A 24,336-nucleotide genomic window follows, 5' to 3' on the forward strand; every position below is an offset into this window, starting at 1 on the left:
ACACTATATGAGAAGCATTATACTTTCCTCTGCAAATATAAAGAAATGTGTGGAATGGGTTTTTTGGTAAGCATTTTACAAGTTCATAGATGTGGCAAATGTCAAATAAATATATACAGTTAAGTAGTAACTTCTGGATGGATTTTTTTAAATGTTGGAGTTTAAAATAAAATTTCTCCATAGATACAGTACAATATTTGGGTAGAATCTGTTACAGTTGAACTATAACATACTATTAAATATATACTTGTAGGAAATTCTGCTATATTATAAGTCTTTGGAACTGTTTTTAAAGAAATATACAGTCTGCTGTCTTTCTCTAATTCTTAGTAATATTTTTCATACGTAAAGAATCAATAACTGCTTAATTTCTTCACATTTTCTCATCCCTCGACCTCTTAAGAATTGTCACAGCTGAAGTAACACCAGCTGCTTCCGTGTTAGAGTGTTGTGAGTCCCTTTAACAATGAGATTAGAGATTTATCAGCAGTCTTTACCCCTCAAGGGGTGAAATCCCTTTTGTATAAATGCTCTGTGAGATTTATAGTTTACAAAACAGTAGAACAACTGGTGCAAAGAAATTACTCAAAGTAGCTTGAGTAATTGGAAAACGTAATAAATTATTAAGTTTGCATCATAAGGGATCAGTGGATTTGGGAAAGTGAAAAGATGGGGAAGGCAGATAATTTCAGGTAGTAAGAATGCAAAAGATGTGATAGGTGGAAAGCTTATGTGGGGTTAGTGAATAGATTAATTTTAAATATCAAAAACCATTTAAACTTAAGTTATAGGTAAATCTTTTTTGTTTTCTGTATTCCAGATAATGTCACTGCATCCCAGATACATAGCTTTCCTTTGGCAAATTGCAGACTTAGGTAGCAATCTGAATATGCCACCTCTTAGGGATGGAGCAAGAATACTTATGAAACTTATGCCCCCAGGTAAGAAAATTGTCTGACTTTCTCCCATCCGCCCCCATCTTCTTCCACTCGATGTTGACAAGTACATGAGATAGAATATTTAGCATAAAACTGGCTGGCTCGGTTAGTGAGAGTATGTGACTCTTGATCTCAGGATTGTGAGTTCACACCCCACTTTGGATGCAGAGATTCCTTTAAAAAAATTTTTTTTAAGTATTTAGCATTTAATTTTTAAATTAGGTTTAGTAGACTAATGCACAATTCAGAAAGTCAAGATTCTTGGTAGGCTACACTGAAGAACAGTGAACTGCTACCTCACCCTCCCTGTGCTCCATTTCCCTATCAAAGAAACAACCTTTTTCAGCATTTAGCTTTTATTATTGCATATGCCTAGTTATTGGTAAATAATATGTTCAGATCATTTTTATGTCATTTGGGTATTGCATACTTTAGGCAAAAATATATTTCTTATTCCACATCCTTTTTTGGTCATCTCATTTTTTGCTTAAATCTTTATAAATGATTTACATTTTTAAAACTGTAAATATACATATATCAGGCTTAATAAAATATGTTACTGACATTTTTAAAAGGCTGCTAAAATATTTTCTTCTTTATTTTATTAATTTTTTTAAGTTTCTATTTCAATTCCAATATAATTAAATATGTTATTTTAGTTTCAGGTATACAACACGGTGACTCAAGAGTTACGTGAAAATATTTTCATTTCCTAGGTTGTTTACACTTGTTTATTCTAGATTTTAAAATTCTGCCCTTATATTCACTTAGTTTTCTATGGCATTTATTACTAAATTTCTCACATTCCCTCTGGTAATTTCATAAAACAGTTTTCCACATGGTCCCATGTATCCTATTTTCTTGTTTTGTACAGATACCATTCTGCAACTTCTTTGTAATAGACCTTCTTTTGGTGAATCTTACTGTGTTTCTTTGTGATGTTTCTTTCTTGGGTCAGTCCTCACTTTACTAAAGTACATCCTCCTAATAAAGGATACATAAAGGGAAGCACATTTTTAAAAATATTTTTCACCTCTCTCTGCCGCATCTCCTGCGAGAATGAAGATCATTCTCAGCAATCAGACTGTCGACATTCCAGAAAATGTCGGCATCACTCTGAAGGGACGCACAGTTATTGTGAAGGGACCCAGAGGAACCCTGCGAAGGGACTTCAATCATATCAATGTAGAACTCAGTCTTCTTGGAAAGAAAAAGAAGAGGCTCCGAGTTAACAAATGGTGGGGAAATAGAAAAGAGCTGGCTACTGTTTGCACTATCTGTAGTCATGTACAGAACATGATCAAGGGTGTTACACTGGGCTTCCGTTACAAGATGAGGTCTGTGTATGCTCACTTCCCCATCAACGTTGTTATTCAGGAGAATGGTTCTCTTGTTGAAATCCGAAATTTCTTGGGTGAGAAATACATCCGCAGGGTTCGGATGAGGCCAGGTGTTGCTTGTTCTGTATCTCAAGCCCAAAAAGATGAGTTAATTCTTGAAGGAAATGACATTGAACTTGTATCGAACTCAGCTGCTTTGATTCAGCAAGCCACAACCGTTAAAAACAAGGATATCAGAAAATTTTTGGATGGTATCTATGTTTCTGAAAAAGGAACAGTTCAGCAGGCTGATGAATAAGATCTGAGTTGTCATCTACAGAAACAGCAAAAGATGCCGGATGATTTTTCAGACTTGTGATATTTTAAATATGCAATAAAAGCTATACCGATTTGGTATATTTTAAAATTTTTTAAATTTTAAAAATTTAAAATATTTTAAAAAAATATTTTAAAAGATAAAAAAATAAAGATAAAAAAATAAAAAAAATATTTTTCACTTGAATACAACTAAAATCTCACTCAGAGGAATGTATATATTTTTTGTTTCATTCTTTTTTTTACATGCAGTAGTTTCAGCACAGAGTTGAAGATTGAATATTTGTTCCATTATAGTTCAGTAGCATTGTTGGCTGTTGGAAGAATGAGCTGTTTATATGTTAACTTTCTGTTTGGAAAGATTGGGATTGTTTTGTTTTGTTTGTTTTGTTTCCCCGTGAGTTCTGAAATCTTATGATGAAGTCCCTTGGCGGGGGGATATGGGTGTGTGTCTTTTGTTGATGAGGGTTCAGTGGACCTCACTGGTGAAAACATTTATTTTTCCCTTTTTTCTTTCTTCATGGCCTTATTTGTGCTTTGGAAGGTTTTTGGTTTTTTGTGTTTTTTTGTTTTAGAATGTGCTGTTGTTTGTGTAGAATGTTGGTAAGTCTAATGTAAAATTTTGCCTTTCACACTATTATCGTTTTCCTTTTAAAAATTATTTTTGGGGGCTCCTGGGTGACTCAGCCCAATTAAACACCTTCCTTCAGCTCAGGTCATGATCCTGGGGTCCTAGGATCAAGCCCTGTATTGGTCTTCCTGGGGGCAGGGAGTTTGCTTCTCCCTCTCCAGCTCCCCTTGCTGTGTTCTCTATATAAAATAAATAAAATATTAAAAAAAAAAAGATGAGAGGAAAATCCTTTTAAAGATTTTATTTATTTATTCATAAGAGAGAAAGAGGCAGAGGGAGAAGCAGGCTCCCCACTGAGCAGGGAGCCTGATGAGGGATTCAATCCCAGGACCCTGGGATCATGACCTGAGCCAAAGGCAGACGCTTAACCATCTGAGCCACACAGGCACCCAAGCGGAAAATCCTTTTAAAAAAAATATTTGTGAATAACTCTTCAGTTGACTTTTAGTTTGTAACATTTTCATGATCTCTTTTTTCTGTTACTTCTTCATAGAGTTGTGTTTTTATTTTTATGAACATTTTACAGTGTTTCTGCTATATGTTCTGCAAAACCTCATGTCCTGCAAAACCCTGTATTTGTTATTACTACTGAGATAATTACAAAATTCAGAAAAGTGGGTAGTACAAAACAAACTGTATGCAGTATATATGATATACATCTTCTTTTTCCATTCATCTGTCCATGGACATCCTGGGCTCTTTCCATAATTTGGCTATTGTGGATATTGTTGCCATAAACATTGGGGTGCACGTGCCCCTCAGGATCACTACATTTGTATCTTTGGGGTAAATTCCCAGCAGTGCAATTGCTAGGTCGTAGGGTAGCTCTATTTTCAACATTTTGAGGAACCTCCATATTATTTTCCGGAGTGGCTGCACCAACATACATTCCCACCAGCACTGTAGGAGGTTTCCCCTTTCTCTACATCCTTGCCAACATCTGTTGTTTCCTGACTTGGTAATTTTAGCTATTCTGACTGGTGTGAGTAGGTATCTCATTGTGGTTTTGATTTGTATTTCCCTGATGCCAAGTGATGTTGAGCACTTTTTCATGTATCTTCTTCTTTGGATGTCTTCTTTGCAGAAATGTCGTCTTTGCAGAAATGTCTGTTTGTGTCTACTGCCAATTTCTTGGTTTGATTATTTATTTTTTCAGTGTGTTGAGTTTGGTAAGTTCTTTATAGATTTTGGATATTAGCCCTTTATCTGATACGTCATTTGCAAATATCTTCTCCCATTCTGTCGGTTGTCTTTTGGTTTTGTGGACTGTTTCCTTTGCTGTACAAAAGCTTTTTATCTTGATGAAGTCCCAGTAGTTCATTTTTGCCCTTGCTTCCCTTGCCTTCAGCAATGTTTCTAGGAAGAAGTTGCTGCGGCTGAGGTCGAAGAGGTTGCTGCCTGTGTTCTCCTCTAGGATTTTGACGGCTTCCTGATTCACATTTCAACCATTTTGAGTCTGTTTTTATGTGTGGTGTAAGGATAAGGTCCAGTTTCATTCTTCTGCATGTGCCTTCAATATTCCCAGCACCATCTGTTGAAGAGACTCTTTTTTCCATTGGATATTCTTTCCTGCTTTGATATTCAACTCCCAGCCCCGGGAGGTTCCCCACAGCATCCCATGAAGATTAGTTGATCATAGAGTTGAGGGTCCATTTCTGTGCTCTCTATTCTGTTCCATTGGTTTATGTGTCTGTTTTTGTGCCAGTGCCATACTGTCTTGATGATGACAGCTTTGTAATAGAGCTGGAAGTCCGGAATTGTGATGCCGCCAGCTTTGCTTTTCTTTTTCAACATTCTTCTGGCTATTCGGGGTCTTTTCTGGTTCCATACAAATTTTAGGATTATTTGTTCCATTTCTTTGAAAAAAGTGGATGGTATTTTAATGGGGATTGCATTCAGTGTGTAGATTGCTCTAGGTAGCATTGACATCTTCACAATATTTGTTCTTCCAGTCCATGAGCATGGAACGTTTTTTCATTTCTTTGTGTCTTCCTCAATTTCTTTCATGAGTATTCTATAGTTTTCTGAGTACAGATTCTTTGCCTCTTTGGTTAGATTTATTCCTAGGTATCTCATGGTTTTGGGTGCAATTGTAAATTGGATCAACTCCTTAATTTCTTCTTTCTTGTTGGTGTATAGAAATGCAACTGATTTCTGTGCATTGATTTTATAACCTGCCACTTTTACTGAATTCCTTTATGAGTTCTAGCAGTTTTGGGGTAGAGTCTTTTGGGTTTTCCACATAGAGTATCATATCATCTGCAAAAGGTGAAAGTTTGATTTCTTCGTTGCCAATTCAGATGTCTTTGATTTTGCTTTGTTGTCTGATTGCTGAGGCTAGAACTTCTAGTACTGTGTTGAAGAGCAGTGGTGATAGTGGACATCCCTGCCAAGTTCCTTACCTTTGGGGAAAAGCTCTGTTTTTCCCCATTGACCTATGGGTTTTTCAAAGATGGCTTTTAATGATATTGAGGTGTGTACCCTCTATCCCTACACTGTGAAGAGTTTTAATCAAGAAACGTTGCTGTACTTTGTCAAATGCTTTTTCTGCATCTCTTGAGAGGATCATATGATTCTTGTTCTTTCTTTTGTTAATGTATTGTATCACATTGATTGATTTGCGGGTATTGAACCAACGTTGCAGCCTAGGAATAAATCCCACTTGGTGGGTGGTGAATAATCCTTTTAATGTACTGTTGGGTCCTATTGGCTAGTATTTTGGTGAGAATTTTTGTATCCATGTTCATCAGAGATACTGGTTTATAATTCTCCTGTTGGTGTGGTCTTTGGTTTTGGCATCAAGGTAATGCTGGCCTCATAAAATTGAGTTTGGAAGTTTTCCTTCCATTTCTATCTTTTGAAACAGCTTCAGAAGAAAAGATATTAATTCTTCTTTAAATGTTTGGCAGAAGCCATCCAGCCCTGGGCTCTTGTTTGTTGGGAGATTTTTGATTACGGCTTCAATTTCCTTGCTGTTAGGGTCTGTTCAGAACAGTTTTCCGTTTCTTCCTGTTTCAGTTTTGGTAGTTCATACGTCTCTAGGAATGCATCCATTTCTTCCAGATTGCCTAATTTGTTGGCATATAGTTGCTCATAATATGTTCTTATAATTGTATTTCTTTCTTGTTGGTTATGATCTCTCCTCTTTCATTCATGATTTTATTTACTTGGGTCCTTTCTCTTTTCTTTTGGATTAAGTCTGGCCAGGGGTTCATCAGTCTTACGAATTCTTTCAAAGAACCAGCTCCTAGTTTTGTTGACCTGTTCTGCTGTTCTTTTGGTTTCTATTTCATTGATTTCTGCTCTGATCTTTATTATTTCTCTTCTGCTGAGGTTAGGCTTTATTTGCTGTCCTTTCTCCACCTCCTAGTTTTAGGATTAGGTTGTGTATTTGAGACCTTTCTTGTTTCTTGAGAAAGGCTTATAGTGCTATATACTTTCCTCTTAGGACCTCCTTTGCTGCATCCCAAATATTTTGAACAGTTGTGTTTTTTTCATTTGTTTCCATGAATTTTTTTAATTCTTCTTTAATTTCCTGGTTGACTCAGGAAATTCATTCAAAATTCATTCTTTAGTAGGATGCTCTTTAGCCTCCATATATTTGAGTTCTTTCCAACTTTCCTCTTGTGATTGAGTTCTAGTTTCAAAGCATTGTGGTCTGAAAATATGCAGAGAATGCATCTTTTGGTGCCAGTTGAGACCTGATTTGTGACCCAGATGTGATCTGATCTGGATAATGTTCCATCGGCACTAGAGAAGAATGTGTATTCTGTTGCTTTGGGGTGGAATATTCTGAATATATCTATGAAGTCCATCTGGTGCAGCGTGTCATTTAAAGCCCTTCTTTCCTTGTTAATCTTTTGCTTAGATGATCTGTCCATTTCAGTGAGGGGGGTGTTAAAGTCCCCTTCTATTACTATATTATTGTTGATGTTTCTTTTTGTTATTAATCGGCTTATATAATTGGCTCCTCCCATGTTAGAGGTATAGATATTTACAATTGTTAGATCTTCTTATTGGACAGACTCTTTTAAGTATGATACAGTGTCCTTCCTCATCTCTTACTATAGTCTTTTGTTTAAAATCTAATTTGTCTGATGCAAGGATTGCCTACCCCAGCTTTCTTTTAGTGTGCATTAGCATGGTAAATGGCTTTCCACCCCCTCACTTTCAAATCTGGAGGTGTCTTTCAGTCTAAAATGTCTGCAAGAGAGAGCATATCAATGGGTCTTGTTTTTTTATCCCAATCTGATACACTGTGTCTTTTGATTGGGGCATTTAGCACATTTACATTCAGAGTAACTATTGAAAGATATGAATTTATTGCCATTGTATCACCTGTAAGGTGACTGCTACTGTATATTGTCTCTGATCCTTTCTGGTCTGTTACTTTTAGGCTCTCTCTTTGCTTAGAGGGCCCCTTTCAGTATTTCTTGTAGGGCTGGTTGAGGTTCGCAAATTGTTTTAGTTTTTATTTGTGCTGGAAGCTTTTTATCTCTCCTGTTTTCAGTGTAATGCCTAGCTGGATATAGTATTCTTGGCTGCATATTTTTCTCATTTAGTGCTCTGAATATATCATGCCAGTCCTTTCTGGCTTGCCAAGTCTCTGTGGATAGGTCTGTTGCCAATTTAATGTTTCTACCCTTATAGGTTACAGAACCCTTGTGGTAAGCTGCTTTCAGGATTTTCTCTTTGTCTCTGAGATTTGTAAGTTTTACTATTGGATGTCTAGGTGTTGACCCTATTTTTATTGATTTTGAGAGGGGTTCCCTCTGCCTCCTGGATTTTGATGCCTGTTTCCTTCCCCAAGTTAGGAAAGTTCTCCACTGTCATTTGCTCCAATATACCTCTGCCTCTCTCTTCTTCTGGGATCCCAATTATTCTAATATTGTTTTATCTATGGTATTTATCTCTTTAATTCTCCCCTTGTGATCCAGTAGTTATCTTTTTCTCAGCTTCTCTATTCTCCATCATATGGTCTCCTCTATCACTAATTCTCTCTTCTACCTCATTTATCCTAGCAATTAGAGCCTCCATTTTTTATGGCACCTCATTAATAGCCTTTTTGATTTTGACTTGGTCAGATTGCTCTAGAAAGGGATTCTCTGGTATCTTCTATGCTTTTTTCAAGCCCAGATAGTATCTTTATAATCATCATGCTGAACTCTAGTCCCAACATCTTACTAATGTGCATGTTAATGAGGTCCCTGGCAGTGAGTACTGCCTCTTGTTCTTTTTTTTGAGGTGAGTTTTTCCGTTTTGTCATTTTGTCCAAAGAAGAATAGGTGAAGGAGAGAACAAAATGCTAAAAAGGTAACAGTGACCCCAAAGAAGTATACACTGAACAAATCAGATGAGACCTGAAACGGGGTGGGGGTGATGATCAGGCTGGTGAATAGAACAGAGCGACACACTAGATTTTGGGTGTATTTTGGTCTGTTAGAAGAAACTGCTTCCCAAAATTTTAAGAAAGAAAAACATATATGTATATATACACACAAAAATAACATTAAATACAGTGAAGCGTTGGAATATGACTGTAAAATGAAAATTTAAAAATTTCAGAAAAGGAATTGATAAGTTGGTTGAAAAAGGAAAAAAGTATTCAAAAAAAGAAAAAAGGAAAAAATAAAAATTAAGAAAATTAAAGTTGAAAGACTAAAGAATTATGGTCAAAAAGCCTTGAATTCTATGTGCTGTATTTCCCTAGTACTGCAGTTTTGCAGTTCTTGGTCTTGGCTGGATATTCTTACTGATCTTCTGGGGGAGGGGCCTGTTGCAGTGATTCTCAAATGTTTTTGCCCGAGGCGGAATTGCACCACGCTTGCCAGGGGCCAGCCTCAGTAATCTTCTCAGGTTTGCTGTGGTAGCTTTTGTTCTCCGAAGGCTTTCCGTTCAGCGTTAAGAGGAGAATGAAAATGGAGGCCTCTCAGTCTCTGGCCCCTGAGAAGCCTAGGGCTCGGGCCCCACTCCTCAGTGAGCCCTCAGAGAAAAACAGTCACTCCTGTCTCCCTGGTCTCCAGCCACACTCTGTGCTCACCCGGCCTGTGACCGAGCATTTCTGTCTCTGGCACATGACCCTGTTTGGCATCTCCAAACCCAGCATATTCCTGCGGTGCGGTCCCACACCACTCCTCCCAGGGGAGGACAGGGAGTCTACCCATATCTGCTGCTTGTTGGGTCCCAGCTGGAAGAGCAGTGGCCTGAATGTGCCGCGGATCATGGTTTATGGCAACCGTGAGCTGAGAGCTAGCTCCTCAACTCCGTCTCTGCAGCTGGCTTCCCTACTCTGATCCTTGGGAGCTCTGCCGCCCTCAGGCATCCCCAGTCTTTCTGTGACCCCGAGGGTCCTGAGACCACACTGTCACAGTGAGGGTTCCACCCTCCTGCTTAGCCACTGGAGTGACGTCACTCAGCGGAGCCGACTTCTAAAAGTTCGATTTTGTGCTCCACGGCTCTACCACTTGCCAGTAGCCGGCTGGTGGAGGCCCCCTACCCACCGTGGTCTGTCTTCCGAAATACCACCTCGGATTTGCTTCTCTGCACATCCTACCTTCCAGAAAGTGGTCGCTTTTATGTTCAGAGAGTTGCTGCTATTCTTTTCTTCCATCTTGTGTTGAGTTCGTAGGTATTCAGAATGGTTTGATCCCTATCTAGCTGAATTTCTGGAACCAGACGAAATTTAGGTCTCCTGCTCCTCCGCCATCTTGTTTAGCTCAGGTGTTTAGAAAAAATTTTTTAAATGGCCAGATAAAATTTTTGGCATTCTGCCAAGAGGCATAATGAAGAATATTACATTGGAGCTTATGTAAGGAGAGAGAACAAATTTCTACAAACTTTTTTTTTTTCAAGATTTTTATTTATTTGACAGAAAGCAGAACTGGGAAGTGGCAGGCAGAGGGAGAAAACAAGCTCCCCGGGCACCTGGGTGGCTCAGATGGTTAAGCGTCTGCCTTCGGCTCAGGTCATGATCCCAGGATCCTGGGATCGAGTCCCACATCGGGCTCCCAGCTCCCTGGGAGCCTGCTTCTCCCTCTGCTTCTCTCTCTCTCTCTCTTTTTCTGTCATGAATAAATAAATAAAATCTTAAAAAAAAAGAGTTTAAAAAAAAGAAAACAAGCTCCCCACTGAGCAGGGAGCCAGATGTGGGGCTCCATCCCAGGACCCTGAGTTCATAACCTGAGCTAAAAGCAGATGCTTAACCAACTGAACCACCCAGGTGCCCCCCAACACAAAAGCTTTTTATTAGCAAAATTCTAACTTTAAAAATAATAGAGTGCAGTTTTTTAAAATACTGGTCTGAGTGTGAGAATAACGGAATTTTGGGGAGGGGTATGATTTTATCTAAGTGGGCTCAAAGTTTGTGTTTCCTATCAAAATGTTGCAAGTAATTATTTGTTATTGCTGATCAGTAAAGCCTAAATTTTATGTATTTTATCTCTGATGTGGTAGGTACTACTGGTTATCATTCCATGAATAGTGCATGAAAGGAATTTATAGAATTCTCTTCATCCTTTTGTTAGCATCCTTTAGTATTTGACTTTTAGTATGTCAGTACATTGGAGATTAATCACTTTGAAATTTAGGCTAAATGGAAGCTCCTCAGTTGCACAAATGTATTTTAAAATATTGAGATTTTCTTTACACTTATATCAACGTTTGAAAAATGCTACAAATTTGTAGCAGGTATATTTTCCAGCTCTGACTCTAAAATTTTTTATACAGTTTGTATAGAAATGCATATCTCACCCTTTGTTTTAACATGATAGCAACAGGAAATGTATAGTCCTTGACATTACTTGTGAATTAAACAATGTTGGCATCTAAATGACTTCACTGTTTTTCATTTAAAGCATTGTTTTTGCCTTATGATTTATCGGTTAAATTTATTAAGAAACGAGGGCAGAGACTGCGGATTAATTATATTTCCAATTTGGGGGGCAGAACTCATTTGGTCTTATAATGTCAGGCCAATTGGTGATTACAGCGGCTCTCAAAAAGAATCAGAATTGCGGTCCTGGGTGGGCTGGGTGGCTCAGTCATTAAACGTCTGCCTTCAGCTCAGGTCATGATCTCAGGGTCCTGGGATAAGCCCCACATCAGGCTTCCTGCTCAAGTGGAGAGCCTGCTTCTCCCTCTCTCTCTGCCACTCCCTCTGCTTGTGCTCTCTCACTCCCTCTCTGACAAATAAATAAAATCTTTAAAAAAACACACAACAGAATTTAGTACCCTTATTCTTTCTGGTCCTCTTAAGATGCTTTTGAACAGCAATATCTTTCTTAGTCAAAGTGTAGAGATCCTCAGGAAGATCAAGAGCAAGTCCTCTGGATTTAAGTTTTTATTATCTGTTTACAAAATGTGGTTGTGCAACACTATGGGAGTTTCTCAGGATCACACTGATTTGTGATGCCCTTCTGGGCCAGTTTATACACCTGCTCCTTCACATCATCAGACCTCAATTTCAACTTGAGCCACCAGGAGCGTGCATGCTACCCATGATCAAAGGAAAAAGCTATTGTCTTCTTTACCATTAAAAATAATCTTTTTTTTTAAATCTTTTTTGTCCTGTTATAAAACCTACTCTTTGTGTTGCAGTAATTTTAAAGCTACACAGAGTGATATAAAGAACTTGCAGGGGTGGGGCACATGGGTATCTCAGTCAGTTAAGCGTCTGCCTTCAGCTCAGGTCACAATCCCAGAGTCCTGGGATCAAGCCCCGCATCCGGCTCCCTGCTGGGCGGGGAGCCTGCCTCTTCCTCTCCTTCTACTGCTCCCCCTGCTTGTGCTCTCTCACTCTCTCTGTCAAATAAATAAATAAAATCTTAAAAAAACAAAACAAAAAAAAAACTCTCAGGAGCACCTGGGTGGCTGAGTCAGTTAAGCATCTGGCTTTGGCTCAGGTCATGATCTCAGGGTCCTGGGATCCAGCCCACGTCAGGATCTCTGCTCCACAGAGAACCTGCTTCTCTTTTCCCACTGTTCTCGCTCACTGTCGTGCCATCTCTCTCAAAGAAATAAAATCTTTAAAAAAAATCAACTTCCAAATACTCTTCCATATTCAGTAATGGTTAACATTCTGGCACATTTGCTGTATCATTATGTAATTTTTCTAACTTCCTGTGAAAAAGTTACAGACACCTATACCTTTTTACCTAAACATCTCAGTGTGTATTTCCTAAGCACAAGAACATTGTCTTACATAACCTCCTCTTTCCAGACACTGGCAACCACATTCTACTTTGTTTCTTTTGAGTTTGACTTCTCTAGATAATCCCATATAAGTGGATTCATACAGTATTTGTCTTTATATGACTGGCTTATTTCACTTAGCATAAGGATAAGTTCCTCCATGTAGTATTGTCAGAATTGAATTTCTTTTTAAGGCTGAATGTGTATTTCACTGTATGTGTATTACAGTTTTGTTCCATTCATCTGCTAGTAGACACTTAGGTTGTGTCCACTGTTATGAATAATGCTGTTGTGAACATTTGTGTACTAGTTTTTTAGGGTTTTTTGGATATATACTGGGGAGAGAAATTGCTGGATGATTTAGTAACTCCATGTTTAACATATTGGGGAACTGCCAAACTGTTTTCCAAAGTGGTGGCACCATTCCTAGTCCACAAGTAAAGTATAAGGGACCCAGTTTTTCCACGTTTCACTGATAACTATTATTGTTTTTCAGTTTGTCATACTAGTTGTGGTAAAGGATCATCTTACTGAGGTTTTCATTTGCATTTCCTTGATGACTAATGGTGTTAAGTGTTTCTTCATGGGCTTACCAGCCATTGTGTATCTTTAGAGAAATGTCTGTTAATAGCCTTTTGCTTACTTTTGAAGTGGTTTTTTAAAATTGAATTTTAAATGTTATAGTACATTCAGATAGAAGTCCTTTATCAGATACACAACTTACAAATATTCCTTCCCATTTTGTGCATTTTCTTTTTAGTTTATAAGTTTACTTTTATGCACACAAGATTAATTTTGATATAGTCCCGTTAATCGGTTTTTCTTCTTGTAACTTGTGCTTTTAGCATCATATGTAAGAAATTTTTGTGTAATCTGAAATCATGACGATTTACCGATGTATTTTCTTTTGAGAAGGGATTATCTTTTTAGTTTTATCTCTTCAATTTTTTGTAAATCTCACATATTTATACAAAAGGAAAATGCAAAGCTTTTTTACTGTTAGATATACATTAGGAAAGTTGTTTCTTTTAAGCGGTACCTCAGTTTTCTTTTAAAAACCAAAAACAAATGGTTCGTCTTATGGGGCAAGTAATTGAGAACTTGGTGGCAGGAGCTTGTGTTGTTTATGTTTCAGGAAGAACTTACTCCTCGGTGTTGTGCGGTTTTTTTGTTTGGGGGTGTGGGTTTTTTGTTTGTTTTTTGTAGGTTTTTTCCTGTCTCCAGTGGGTGAAGGAGGAATAGTTGATTTGAGATCTCTGGATAGGAAAACTTCCCTTCGTGTTTTGGGTTGACTGTTAAAGAACCCTGGTTGAACTAGTCCAGGTCTGATTATATTTTAACAGTTAATCTTAGAACTCAGCTTAACTGATATTTATTGATGATGTTTTATAATGAAGATAATACTCTTTAGTATATTAAATGTGAAATATTAACATATGAATTACATTTTACTTTAATCTGTGTTTTCTTTGCAGATAGCACAACAGTAGAAAAATTAAGAGCCATTTGTTTGGATCATGCAAAACTTGGAGAAAATAACCTTGGACCATCTCTTGAATCACTTTTCTTTGGTCCTTCTGCCTCCCGAGTGCTATACCTAACAGGGGTTCATTTTAGTATTTTTCAAAGTTAATTTTTACATCATATGGTAATACAAAGAATATGCATAAGAATGTAATCTTGTGAAATATTTAAGAATTTTTTAGTACTGATGATAAGGAAAATAGAAGTTATAAATTGTTTTTTTAACATCTTTAATACAGCCCCCTTCTCTTTTTTTTCCAGGTCGTTTATGCCTTGTTAATGCCTGCTAGTGCACCTTTGGCAGATGATTCCTCTGACTTTCAACTTCACTTCTTGAAAAGTGGTGGCTTACCTCTTGTACTGAGTATGTTAACAAGAAATAACTTCCTGCCAAATACAGATACAGAAACTCGAAGGGGTGCTTACTTCAATGGTCTTAAGATAGCCAACTGTTGTTAACTGCCATAGGCTATGGCCATGTTCGAGCTGTAGCAGAAGCTTGTCAGCTAGTTCTAGAAGGTGCAGATCCCATAACACTGGTAATAAAATTTTTTAGATTGTTAATAAGGTTTATGGTTAGAGAATATAAGATCAGTTCAATCTATTATTATACTTGTGTTGAAATATAAATACACTCTAGTGATTATGGTGATCTCATAGGACACCTTGTTACCCTTAAGTCTTTTGAGTTTCAGTTGTTTAAGTCTGAAAAACTCACCAGAATTTTTTATTAACTGATACCTGAAAGATATATAAAGACAGGTGGTTATAAAAGGAAAAGATTTAATTGGTATATTTCCCATCTCTTCTCCAACTATGAAAAACATAACCACCATGAGTGACAAAAACCCTTCTCTGCCATGCTATCATCCTGATGAACATTGCTGAATGTTCTCAGGATACACTGAGATTTGATGCAAGGGTTGAATGTGTCATTCACTTCACACTAAACTTTAGTTCATTTATTAGTTTTATTAAATTACTCACTGAAAATAAAATGCTTTAAGGATAGATTTTTTTAGAAATAGATTGGTTTTTCATCACAGAAATTTGGATAATAACTAGATATTTGATACTTAGAATTATCATTAATTTGGGTGGGATAATAGTATTGTGGGTTTTGTTTCAAAGAAGAGTCATATGCTGAGGTATTTTAAATAAAATATAATGTCTGAGACTTTTCTCTAACGTAATTCTGGGGAGGTATGGTCAGACTGAGTGAGTTGAAGATTCAGTGAAAAAATCTGACTTTTATCTAAAAGTGGAGTTTGCAGAGTATCATCACTCCAGAAAGTAACTAAGAGAAGTCTACAGTGTTAGCGATCTGAAATGCTTTTTCTGCAGCTCACCATAAATTGTAGAGTGGATACGTGGAAGGATTACATCCTAAGAGAGTGTTGATGGATGAGGAACAGAGGGTCAGGCTTTTATAGTGTACAAATACTTGAAAATGTGCTATGTATAAGATTTTTACTCCCAAGTAAAAATGTTAACTTTCACAGATTAATCAAGTTACACATGATCAAGCAGTGGTGCTACAAAATGCCCTTCAGATTATTCTTAATCCATCATCTGAGTGCATGCTTAGAAATGTATCCATATGTCTTGCCCAGCAAATATCTGATGAGGTTAGTATAAAACTGAAAGCTCAGAGTCTGGGATGGTTTGTTTTTTATTATTCTTGATACAGTTTCTGCTTACTCATAATTAAATGAAGATTATCACAATCTAGGGCTAAGTATTCTAGACCATAATTTTATTTTATTTCCGCTTAAGTTTCATAAAATTCTACTTATTAAAGTTATCTACTAATATTCATACTTTTGAAAGTACATTTTAAACAGGCTGTTTGAGGTATCATTTATATTGCATGAACTAGGTCAAAATAAAGCATGTGGTGAGTTTAAAGTAATGGTATAGTCAAGAAAACAACATTTTCATCAACCCCAGAAGTTTTCTGCTCCCGGCTCTTAGCAACCACTGCTCTGCTTTTTGTCATTATAGAGTAGTTCTCTGTTTCTTAATTTTTGCACAAATGTGATCATTTGTGTACTCTTTTATGTCTAAATTATTCCAGTCAGCATGATTTTAAAATTTCACAGTCATTTATGTGTGTGTGGTTTATTCCATTTTGAGTGGTACTACATTTTATGGTCATCCTACATATTCTGTTCATAGACATTAGGATTATTTCCAGTTTTTTACTATTGCGAATATAACTATTTATTTTGAAAATTCTCCAAATCACACGTGCTTTCGTTAGCTGATTTTTCTTACCTATTAAACACATAGGAATTGAATGACTGACTGGGTGACTTGGTTTTCCTCTGTTTCAAAAATTCTTAAGAAAAATATCTATAAAGCCAGAATAGATCTTAACCTGAAGCATACTTAGGCTGTAGCTGATAGATGTGTTTTATTTCATCTGCATAAATTTTATGACTTGAGGTGAAGATTTAAAAAAATGGGACAAAAGCTACTTTAGATATTAAAGACAGTGCAGATCATATTTGTGTTCTTAAAGCCATTAATACTGCTCTCAAAAGGAGAAGTGTTTTGTTGTCTGATAACTTTACTTGATATTTTGTCAGCATTTTTAAGTATTCATTTTCTTTCAGGCTTCAAGACACATGCCTGATACTTGTGTAATTAGAGCTATACAAAAAATCATCTGGGCATCAGGATGTGGGGCATTAGATTTGGTATTTAGCCCAAATGAAGAAATCACAAAAATTTATGAGATGGTAAGAATTATTACAAAACAATATTCCTTTTATATAAAAGTTAGTTGTGCACTAAACTTTCATCATCTCTGCCATCTTTTAAAGACCAGGTCATTTGTATCTATTAGTTTTGGGTGGGTTTTTGTGGTTTATTTTATTTTATTTTATTTATCTGACAAAGAGAAAGAGTGCACACGTGCACACGCACACACAAGCTGGGGGAGGGGCAGACGGAAGAGGGAGAAGTAGGCTCTCTGCTGAGGAGGGAGCTCAATGCAGGACTTAATCCCAGGACCCTGGGATCATGACACAACCCGAAGGCAGACACCTAACCCACTGAGCCACCCAGGCGCCCCTATTAATTTAAAGTAAACTTAGGCATAATTAAGATGACAATATATAATTTTATTTTGAAAATAAAACACTAAAGTGTGTCTTAAAGAGTAATTTATTCTTGATTCTAACTTTACAGACCCCCAGTGCAAGCAGTGAGCCACACATGGAGGATGAACAGGTTTGCTGTGAAGCATTGGAAGTGATGACATTATGTTTGCTCTGATTCCAACAGCCCTGGATGCACTTAGTAAAGAAAAGCCTTGCAGACATTTATCATTGACTTATTATTGCACTGTCCCAGCAAGTAAGTGATTTTTTTTTAATTTAGAAGAAGGCTGACCTTTTTCTTTTAAGGAGAAAGGAATTAGTTTTGATCATAATTTATCTCAGAAGTCAAATAAGGAAATATTTTGGTTATCTACATAGTACTTTGATATTTAGGAAACTTGTATTTAACATGTTTCACTTAACCTAAGTGAACAGTTCAGTGGCCTTAAGAACTTTTATTAAAAGTGTCATGCAGTCATCACCACTATCTCCTAAATTTTTCATTATCCAGACAAATTTTTTTAAGTCATAATTCCCATTTTCCAAACCTTCCATCCCTTGGTTTACCTCTGATTTATATACTACCTCTGTGAACTTGCCTATTAGAAGTACCTCACGTAAGAGGAATCACACAGTGTTAGTCCTGTTGTACTTGGATTGTTTCATAGAGCATAATGTTCTCAAAGTTCATCCATGTTGTAGCAAATTGCAGAATTTCCTTCCTTTTTAAAGCTGAATGATCCATTGTCTGTATATACCATGTTTTTGCTTATAAAGTTCATCTGTTGTTGGATACTTGAATTGTTTCCACTCTTGGGTATTGTAAATGCTGCTGCTATGATAATTGCTGTGAACCTAGGTATCTGTTTGAGTACCCATTCTCAGTTCTTTTGAGAATGTGCCTTGGAAATAGATATTACTTGGTAATTCTATGTTAAACTTTTTGAGGGTCCACAAAACTGAAGTGGCTCACTGTATTCTATTGCCACAAGCAATGTATAGAGATTCCTGTTTCTCCATATCCTCTCCCAGGCTTGTTATTTTTTAACTTTCTTTAAAATAGTAGCCCTCCCAGTGGGTATTACATAACATTTTATGATTGTTTTGATTTTTATTTCCAAATATGGTGTTGAGCATTTTTTTCATGTGCTGTTATGTCTGGTGTGGAGAAATATCTTTTTAAATCCATTTTTAGGGGTGCCTGGATGGCTCGGTTGAGCATCTGCCTTCAGCTTAGGTCCCAGGGCCCTGGGATCAAGTGCAGCATCAGACTCCCTGCTCAGCTGGGAGTCTGCTTCTCTGTCCCCTCCCTCCATCCCCCTCTCTGTGCTCTCTCTCTCTCTCGAATGAATAAATAAGATCTTTTAAATAAATAAGTAAATCCATTCTGAAACTGGATTGTTTATATGAATCTTAGGATAGGTTTTCCCCATTTCAGCAGTAAACACCATTGGAAATTTGAAAGGCATTACATTAAATCTATTGATTCATTTGGTAGTATTGACATCTTAATATGAAGTCATTTAGTGCATCAACACATGTTGTCTTTTATTAGGTTTTCCATTTCTTTCAACACAGTTGCTCCTTTTTAGTTATGTTTATTTGTCGTTTTTGCTGCTATTGTAGGTAGCTATTTTTCCCTAATTTCTTCGATTTGAATTGTTCATTGATACTACATACAAATAAAATTAATTTTTGTGTATTGATTATATACTACAGTTTTCCCGAATTCAGTTTCTTTATGAATTTTTCAGGATTTTATTAGTATATGAAATCATGTCTTTTACAAATATAGTTTTATTTACGTCTCCCCAATTTTTCTGTTTCAATTGCCTTTGCTTTGCTTTAGGTTTTCTAAATTGAATAGAAGAGGTGATAACAGACAGGATTGTCTTGTTCCTGATATAGAAAGTTTTTAGTCTTTTATCATCGAATATGATATTAAGTCAAAGCTTTTCATATAGGATCTTTATCCTGATGAGATTTTCATTTTCTTTTTATTTTATTTCTTTTTATTCTTTCCTAATTAAATGTTTATATTGTGAAAATGTTGGAATTTATTTACGTCTTTTTCCGAATCAATTGAGATGAACGCACAGTTTTTCCCTTGATCGTATTTATGTGATGTGTAAAAAGTTTTTTTTTTTTTTAAGATTCTATGTATTTATTTATCAGAGAACATCAAGGATACATCCCTGGCCCAGAAGCCAGGGATGCCCCGGATAAGGGTGCTTCGGTGTTTCAGGTGACGCTGCCGCCTCTGACAAAAGCAGAGCCTGAGCCGAGAGTAGGACCTGCTGGCTTGTTTATTCACGGGCTCCAGCTCTGAGGGCAGGGCCTCTAGAGCCTCGAGCGGGGACGGGATCGGACCCCGCCGCCCCTCTGGCTGTTCTTCCCCTTTCTGCTTCTCCTGAGCTCCTGCGCCCCATCTTCCTCCTTCTGACCCTCCTAACTCTTGTCCTCGTGCTCATTCTCCTCCTCAGCCTCTTCAACCTCCCCTCTGTCCTCAGGCTCCTCGCATTCCTCAGCCTCCTCTGGTCAGCCACCCCCTCTCCAACATGCTCCTCTTAGCCTTGCGGCCATGGCGGGATGAAACCGCGGGTGGGCCAGGCGGACAGCCAGCCAGGAAGCCCGCCGGTACGACTCCTCCGCAGTGGCCTCCGCGCCTGGACCCTGGCCATTTTCTAAGCTGACACATCCCAAGCCATTCCCGGGAGGTCCCTGCTATCACAAAACTCGTGTTCAACTTCTCCTCAGTTCCACTGGGAACATGATGTTGGCACCGGGGAATTCAACTCCAGTGGCTCAATCGTGGGACCGCCACCGCCCAGAAGCCTCACCCGGCCCCTTCTTAGTCACCCCGGGGGGAAGCCCTGCCGTCATCAGCTCGTGCTCCAACCATGGCCCATGGCTGTCCGCATGGCATTCCCCCCTTTCCCCGCCCGGTGCGGGAGGGAGACAGGAGGCCGCCCAGCAGGATCCGGGATGCAGGTACCGCCCCCCTCCCCAAAGACACGCCTCTCCTAAAAAGAGAGGAACCGCACACCGGTAATTGGCCTGAAATTAGCGCGGAGCCAAAGGTCCGCGGGCACCGCCGAGCTTACAAAACCACTGGCACAGCCCCGGTGAGGTCCGGGACTGGGACTCGGGGGCGTGCTAACGGGCCGGGCATGGAGCCTAAAGAGTCACTCTGGGTGTGTTCTTTCCGTCAAAGCCACTCACTGGTAGAGGACTCGCTCCCAGCGTACTTGCCTCTCCCCGACCCTTCATCTTTGCTTTCTCGCTCCTTGTCTGACTTCCGCGCTCCCTTTCCCTGTGTCTGCCTTCCCGCCTCACCATAACTGCCAGGGATGGCCGAGCTCCAGCATAATGGTCCAGGGAGCCTGCTTTTCTCCACCTTCCTGAGGAGCTATGGCTGGTGGGCAGCCCTGCTGTCTTGGGTGCCCCAGCTCTGCTGCAAGTTCTTCCCTGGTCTCTCTGTCACGGAGTGGAGTACCAGCCAGGGAGGGAATGGCAAAGCGAGCATTGGCAGCACACCCTGCCCTTTCTCCGGGACTCACTAGGTCCTTCGGGACAGTCCCACACCTCATGCCGGTCCGCTGCAGGGAGGCATACGTGAATGTGTACGATGCACGCCGCCTGAGGTGCCAGGAAGGCCCAATGGGTGATGACGAGGCCGAGGGCGTTGCTGTTGCATCGTGGGAGGGCCTCCCGGCCGAAAGAGGAATGGGTCGGGCCGCCCGTGGCAGGAGGGGGAGATTGTGACCAGAAAGAGACAAGAGGAAGCCCCTTGGGCTTGAGTGCAGGCTTTTGGGCGATAGCGCGAGTCACTGTTTCAAACTCTACTTGTCAACGCAAACGAGGGACCCTGCAGGGATAACAACGCACGGCCGTCTGGGGGTGGGCGGCGAGGGTGGAGCAGCGCAATTTTTTGACCCTCCTCCTGACACAGCCCAGCCTGTGGGTTTACTGCTAAGGTCCAAACTGAACTAGCGCTTGTAAACTTGCCCAAGACACTAAATGAGGGTCCCGAGGAAAGAGTGCGCTAAAAACAGCACATACTTGGAGATCGAGAAGACTGGAGGGCTGGAGTCTGGACAGGGAGAGGGGAAGAGAGGGAGCTGCGCGGAGAAGGAGAAGAGGGAGAGAGGATGGGCACAGGGAGAGGAACAGGGAGGGAGAGGAAGGGGTGTGAGGGAGAGAGGAGGGCAGAGGAGGAGGGAGGCATGGGGACGGGGGGGGGGGGGGAGGGAGAGAGGGAGGGAGCGAGGACGGGCGGAGGCAGGGAGGGAGGCTGAATTCTGTACACTGCAAAGCCTACAGCCTGAAAGGAAACATTCCTCCCTGGACGTCAAGAGGAGATCTGAAAGCACACGTGGACCTGCACACAGATCGCACGACGTCATGCGGGGTGAGATGGAGAGGCAAAGCCACAAAGAAATGAAGTGAAGGGCTCCTCAGAGGTCTGCGGAAAACCCTCATGAACACCACCGACAGGCACGAATCGGGAACGCCAGAGAGAGGTGGGAGGGAGTTAGTCACGCAGCAGTTGCACGAAGACAACGTGACACAGCTGTGCAAGTTGGCTGACAACGCTCACTCTGCACATCCAAGGAGCACAGTGCACTCCTAGAGGAAGGCACGATGCAAAGAGATGCCCAGGCCGGTGGGCCAGCGAAGCAGAGGCGTCTCTCGGCAGCCTAGAGAGGTGGAACTGACCCATCACACATCGCGGATCCTCAGGGAGAGGAAGAGCCAGCTTCCCCTTCGGATGCACCGAGGCCAGGAGGCAGTGCGTGATACGTTCGACAGGTTCAGAGAAAATCAACTGTAACGTGCAGGCGTTGCTCGGCACCAAGGACCCAGAAATTGTTCACCAGACATAAGGAGAAGGAGTGGGAGGATGAGCCCGTGGGTCCGGAGGAGTGGGGGGTGGGATGGAGGTGGGAGGCGGGGCTCTATGCTAAGGAGAGTCCGGCCTGCCGACACGAAGCGGGTCGTGAGACCGTGAAGTCAAGCTGCTAGCCTGAAATGAGGCATCCCCGTAAAGTACATGCCTAAGAAACACGAGAGCAGGATTTGCGTATGGTGGTACTCTGCGTTGCCTCGGTGGCCCCAAAGACAAATGCGTCCAAGCAGGCATCGGTTGGCGTTCCCCGGCTGAGCACACACAGAGCTGTATCTTGTGAGCTGTAGGATGCCCTTGCGAGGACTCATGACAGACAGCCGGGAGCAGGCCCCTCGCGCCTTACGCCAACCAAGTCCGTGTTACTGGCCGACCTGGGTCCCCCCCGGCTAAGGTGTTGGCTGCAACTGTGAGCGGGGAGAGCCCCGAAGAAGGTGCGTTCAACGTAGACGCGGTCAAGCACTGTGCTAAAGTGAAAGAAGCCAGCCCCCGAAGGAGGCCTACTGGAGGGGACCACCCTTGTGTGCGGAAGCTGAAAGTTAAGTCCGAGGCGTGCAAGCAACCAGAGGGGAGAACTGCGGTTACGGGGTGAACGGGGTAGGGGAGGGGTGGGCGGAGGGTGCAAGGGGGTGGTGTCGGCCCGAGTGTATGAAGACTCAGTTCCGCCAGGCACAGGACTTCTGCAGACCCAAGGTGCCCGGGGCCTGCAGGAAACCGTACTTGGCTGTGTCCCTAGCGTTTGGATAAGCCAAGCGTTTGCAGAGAGATTTCAGAACGAAGCGGGCAGGAAGGAACCACTGGATTTGACGGACACCCGCACGTCCCTGATGCTACCTTGCGTTCCTCGCTCACGCACTGTGCACAACTACCTTCTCCTAGGCCAAGCGGAGCTCAATCCAGTGGTGTCAAAGATGTCAGCGTTCACGGGTCCCGAAAACATGGATCAGACACAAAAGGAGGAAGTAACGGAGGAATCGAGGATGGGAACGGGCGCGGGCGGGTACGCAGAAACCGGGGAGTGCAACGGCGGATGCCAGTCTGCCCTGGGCAGGAAAGAGTCTAGGCAGCAACCCGGTAAGGTGTGCACGACAGCAGAACGTTCGGCCTTTGAAAAGCTGCCACGTCTATGCTCCATGCAAGAGATTGAACTTTTAGGCCCGAGGCCACAGAGCGGTTGGACGCGGGAGGAAGGAGAAAGACGAGTGACCTTATGCCCTAAGCGAGACCGCTGAGATCCCTGCCCCTCGCTGACCGGTGGTACGGTGCGTGGCTGCTCGTCCGTTCCCAAGGAGGCGTCACCGCGCACGATACGGTAACGGGAGCGAAGGACTCTCGGGGCTCCCCAACCATTAGCAACGGCACCGCCCCCACCCCGCCCGCCCGTTGGAGGAGGAAAGGATTCCGATCCCGAAATGGAAGGAACGGGGTCCAATCCGTAGTCAGACAGGCTCAGAGACAGGAACTGTCACAACAAACCCAAATCACGCCAACCGCCCCGCAGCTGGAGCAAAGCAGCGGGACTCGCAAAGCCCTCACGGAGGCAGAGCTGTGCCTGTGCGGGGCTCAGGCACGGATGCGAAAACCGAGACGTGACGCCACAGGCCGAGCCAGGCCAAGACACGCCAAGGCATGGCACGCTCACGAAGACAGAGAATCACGGGCAAAGTGGGACGCACCCTTTACGCAGACAAAGACACGAAGATCCGGAGAGGCCAGGGACCGACGCACGGGGTTAGGACCCGCAGAGCCAGCACACTCGTGAATTCCTGAGGCAGTCCTCTCCGTTCAGACAGCACTCTGGGTTACAGGAGTTTTCTTCCCTTAGTGCCCGGGTTCTTGGCCACGCCGCGTCGAGGATGGAAGAGGTAGACCAGACCAAGTGTGCCGGGCAGAGGGCAAAGTTGATTGAGCCAGAGTACAAAGCTCCCCGAGAGGACTGCCGGGTTCCCCTTTCAGATTTGGGGGCGTCTTAGAAGCTCTTTCCTGGACCTTGAGTGGGGGGGTCCCCCTGGATTCGCTGCCCAGGTGTTGCCAGGCAGGGCTTGGATCACGCCCCCGTCTCCGGTGCTGATGGTTCTTGGGGGCTGACATCCGGAGACTAAATGCCTCAGCTTGTGACAGCGACCAGTGTTTCGTGGTTAGGGGCTTTGTTTCAGGTCATGCTGCAAAAGTCACCCGTGCAGAGGCTGCTAGACAGGATGCTATCATGGTCTTGTCCGAGTGGTCTACCGGGATACTAGCGCCGTTTGGTCTGAGCTGTCCCAGCTCCCTGCTTTCCTGTTGGGGACCCTGACCGGGATGCCTTCAGCCAGTCCAATTGACTCCTGACATCTGGGCCTCCCCGATCCCCCAAAGCATACCCCCCACCCCCGCCTCACACTCCTCT

At 41.6% G+C, this 24,336-nt stretch overlaps 1 protein-coding gene and 1 pseudogene across 1 annotated transcript in view; both read left to right on the forward strand.

Annotated features, from left to right (window-relative positions):
• Positions 1-19,737, forward strand: part of LOC148162011 (ubiquitin carboxyl-terminal hydrolase 9X-like) — a 111,584-nt gene extending 91,847 nt beyond the window's left edge. Inside the window, 11 exon segments of the mRNA XM_088020454.1 lie at positions 821-941; positions 13,889-14,019; positions 14,199-14,382; positions 14,385-14,476; positions 15,440-15,565; positions 16,556-16,681; positions 17,133-17,208; positions 17,211-17,255; positions 17,258-17,300; positions 19,220-19,331; positions 19,528-19,737. Of these exon segments, the coding sequence (XP_087876580.1) occupies positions 821-941; positions 13,889-14,019; positions 14,199-14,382; positions 14,385-14,476; positions 15,440-15,565; positions 16,556-16,681; positions 17,133-17,208; positions 17,211-17,255; positions 17,258-17,300; positions 19,220-19,331; positions 19,528-19,737 (1,266 nt within the window).
• On the forward strand, positions 1,978-2,667 carry LOC148162012 (large ribosomal subunit protein uL6 pseudogene; annotated as a pseudogene).
• Positions 19,738-24,336: the final 4,599 nt, after the last annotated feature.

Source organism: Eumetopias jubatus, unplaced genomic scaffold (genome assembly GCF_037043125.1).
Source record: "Eumetopias jubatus isolate StellerSeaLion01/CBP00866 unplaced genomic scaffold, mEumJub1_p1.0 scaffold_27, whole genome shotgun sequence".
Classification (NCBI taxonomy): Eukaryota; Metazoa; Chordata; class Mammalia; order Carnivora; family Otariidae; genus Eumetopias; species Eumetopias jubatus.